The following is a 3,572-nucleotide window of genomic DNA, read 5'->3' as shown; positions in this document are numbered from 1 at the left end:
AGAGAGAGAGAGAAAACGAGAAGCGGATAGCGCGCGCGCGGGCCGACGGAGGGTTGGCGAGAGTTGGCGGTAATATAGTGGCGCACGGGGCGGCAGATAGATGTGCACGAGATCGGTTTGCGAGAGGCGCGAGAGGTGGAGATCCGTGGACGGTGATGACCTATGGACGATGCGCGAGGATCGTTGAATCGACGACGTCGGGCGCCGAACCGGTTCCTCCCTGGTCCCCGGCCTGCGGCGATCGATCTCGCGAATCGGCGGGGCGAAATCACGGGGAGAGACTCTCGCCCTCGCGCGAGGACCGCACGCGGCGGCCGAGGAGACGCGGCGAGGAAGCGGGCGAGGGTGGAGGGAGGCGAGAGCATTTTCAGAAGTAATCGTCCGGAATCGTGCGGATAATAATGTTCCTGCGCGTCGACCACCGGCTGCAGCTGCTGCGCTTCGGGCTACTGTTTCTGTTGTGGATAGGCTCGAGTCGTCAACAGGAGGAGGACATACCTCACAATGAGTAAGTCACACCGTCGGGCCCCGATTAGTGAGCCAGCGCGAGCATGAAAAAAACGCCGCGGGCCCTCGTCGGGCTCCTGGCTAAAACGCATGAGGAGCCCGAAACGAATCGGCCGGGCGGACGGGAGAGGGGCGGGGGGGGGGGGGTTGGTGGGAGTCGGTGGGTAAGGGTGGCGGTGCAGTGGATGTGCGAGCGATCGGACGGATGAGGTGCATAAAGCTCGACGAGCAAAACTCGATAGGGCGCAGAGAAGGAGCGCGAGGCCGAGAGCGAGGGGGTGGACGAGGGCGAGAACGAGCGTGCGATAGAGTGGGGTAGGGAAATAAAGGAACGCGCGGGAGCGGGAGGGGGGGTGAGAGAAAAAGAGAGAGAGAGGGGAGACGTCGTCAAGGGTGTGAGCGATACGGGAAGAAGGGCGAATATACGGGGTTAAGGATGAAAGCGGAATGGCGATGGAAAAAATGAGGAGTACGAATAAGGGATGTAAAGGGGAGAAAGACGCAATATCAGGCTTCGAACGGAAAAAGGGAGGGGGAGAAAGGGAGAAACGAACAGAGGGAGAGGGAGAGGAAGAGAGGGGGGGGAGAGAGAGAGAGAGAGAGAGAGAGAGAGAGAGAGGCGATTATGTGAAAAGAAATGAAAGCGGAAGAACGGACGGAAATGAGGAAGCGCGTGACGCTAATCGGTTATGGGCTATTTGGGAACAAACGGAAATGTGAGGGAAGGTGACAAAAGATACGAGATTTTTGCAAGAATTGTACGAAAGTCTATCCGCTCTTGAATATACGAGGGTTTTTTTTAAATTAGCGACAAATTATTTTAATAATAAATATGTAGTAAATAAATTATGTTTACTGATGTTACAACGCTAGAAGCTCCATTTCTCTCTCTCTTTCAATACAACCTATTTCAAAAATAAATTTTACAAGGCTGTTCTATGCGAGAATTCTTTCACTCGTTATACTTTTAATAAATGGAAATGTAAAAACAGATGCACATGCGATTAATTATTTCCATGAATGTAAAACGATTATTTATTAAGTATGGTAAATTAACACGGTGAAGAAAATTTGATTTTCTTTACACGATGTTTCACTTGTTTTTACTGCAAATGTTTTAACTGATGCCGAACGCATTTATCTGAAATAATATTATCAATTATTACAGAGTGAAAAACTGGGCCTTAAAGTTCGGCGTGGATCTATGGGAGTTTGGTAAACAAGTTACCAAAATGAGCGAGGTACAAAGGGTAAGGAAATACAATATGTGTTTAGCTATAACCGTAATAAATACATTTAAATATAAAGAAGGCCAAACAGTATATATATATATTTTTTAGTAAACCACTAATAGAGATATCGTAAATGTTGTGCAAAGATTCATATCGTGAGAGAAAAATGTGACTTTCAAGCCTTTTCTTCAAGTTATCTTTTAAACATAAAGATTTTGCGATCTTTGCTCACGCACCGCTCACGCACTGATTTTTACTGCTTTACGCTTTAGAAATATTACGAAGTGGAGGCCAGCGTCGTAAAAAGGGATGGTCTCGTCCTCGTTCGGGAGATGGCCATGGAAGTGAAAAACATGATGGACTTTAAAATGAATGCCGTGATGGTACGCACAACATATATTCCATTTTTCGCTTTTAGCGCATGATTTCGATCTTAAGTTATTTGTCGGATCAGAGAGATGTGCTCATTATATAATACTCGTTATATAATAATGTGATGCAACAATCGGCAAGAGGCATTGTTTCCCCGTGAGATTCGTGTAGAACCATTTTATCCTAAACAACGCGTATGATCTAAAAGACGTTTTTTAGACATGCGTGCTGTATGGGGTATTTCCCTATTTGATCTGAATTTCATGCACGAAATTATCTCTTACTCGTAAGTAAAATTCACACGAGACGAGATAAAAGTACGTCTAGCGGTAAACACGTCCCACGCTAAATCTTTTATAAACATTTATTACACGTAACTGTGTTGCTGGGCAATTTTGCTTCTAAATGTCGAGATAATTGTGCATGATTTATCCTCTAAATTGAGATTATCAATTTTTGGGCAAATAGCATTTACAAATTTTCTTTCTACAAAACCGCTGCGTTTCGGCGAATCACCACAATGCAATCATTGTAAAATTTCTTCCTTTTGGATGATGCAATGATTATTATTTGAGAAATTTTCCTATCGGGCTAAATAAATTCTCTTTGTGGAAAGACGCGAGAGAGAAATCGGCAAGAATAGAAAATCAAACTGAAAAGAACATCACACTAAAATACGAAAATTCGACAAATGGTGACTTCTTAACACACTTTCAACAGAAATTGATCCGTTTATTTTGAGAATCTATATTAAGAACAAATTTTGGCTCAACTTCCGAATAGCCCCAACCTCCGAATTTGCTGAAACTTGCTGCGATTGTAGACCATTAGATAATATGTTCACACCGTAAAGGGGTTTTTTTGCGGAAACAAACAGGAACGAAGAAATTAAAAAAAGATATGTTCGTAAAAATTTCGTTAAGGTCAATTCAAATGGCCTTGATCTTGTCATATGTTGTTAAGGTTATTATGCTGAGTATTTTTTTCATTTGATTATTTATTTCACAATTTCTTGAGTTATCAACTCTTACGCCTTATGCCCGTACAGCACAGATGGTTACATTGCAGAAACGTTGCAATCTTGCAGATTGCAGTGCAATCTTGTAGAGACATTGCAGGGATATAAAATTGCAAACTTTCGATAGCAATATTGCAGCAATGTTTCAAAAATAATGAAAATACTATATTTTCTATTTAAAAATTTTTTCTAATTACGAGAATTTGATAATGTTATTTTCGTTGATACCAATAATGCGCGAATTATTAAGTACTTGATCAGTGCGGTGTTGCTCACAATCTCCATCTATTGCGAAGCAACATAATCTCCTTAGGTTGCTTCGCAATAGCTTGCTGTGTATTGAAAAAGGCCCGGATGCATATGTATGTAATTAGTAAATTCTCTGTTTATGTACAACAACAACAAATTATTCCAAAAATATTGCACTGCAACATTGCTATAAT

The 3,572-nt window shown here is 42.6% G+C and overlaps 1 protein-coding gene across 1 annotated transcript; it reads left to right on the top strand.

Moving 5' to 3' along the window:
- Positions 1-28: 28 nt before the first annotated feature.
- On the top strand, positions 29-3,212 carry LOC105568016 (voltage-dependent calcium channel subunit alpha-2/delta-3-like). Its single transcript, XM_012023361.1, has 3 exons — positions 29-508; positions 1,676-1,757; positions 2,012-3,212. Exons 1-3 carry the CDS (start codon positions 402-404, stop codon positions 2,162-2,164), a joined length of 342 nt encoding a protein of 113 aa, XP_011878751.1. The 5' UTR covers positions 29-401; the 3' UTR covers positions 2,165-3,212.
- The last annotated feature ends 360 nt before the right edge of the window (positions 3,213-3,572 follow it).

This window comes from Vollenhovia emeryi, unplaced genomic scaffold (genome assembly GCF_000949405.1).
Source record: "Vollenhovia emeryi isolate VEMERY1.0 unplaced genomic scaffold, V.emery_V1.0 DF942672.1, whole genome shotgun sequence".
NCBI classification, from domain to species: domain Eukaryota; kingdom Metazoa; phylum Arthropoda; class Insecta; order Hymenoptera; family Formicidae; genus Vollenhovia; species Vollenhovia emeryi.
The sequence above is the reverse complement of the archived record's forward strand: the minus strand, read 5'-3'. Positions and strand labels throughout refer to the sequence as shown.

Bases quoted from the DNA above. Each gene is read 5' to 3' on its own strand.
- LOC105568016 (XM_012023361.1), top strand. From the start codon at position 402: ATGTTCCTGCGCGTCGACCACCGGCTGCAGCTGCTGCGCTTCGGGCTA. The intron at 509-1,675 runs GTAAGTCACACC...CAATTATTACAG, and splicing joins GAGGACATACCTCACAATGA to AGTGAAAAACTGGGCCTTAA. The intron at 1,758-2,011 runs GTAAGGAAATAC...TTTACGCTTTAG, and splicing joins AAATGAGCGAGGTACAAAGG to AAATATTACGAAGTGGAGGC.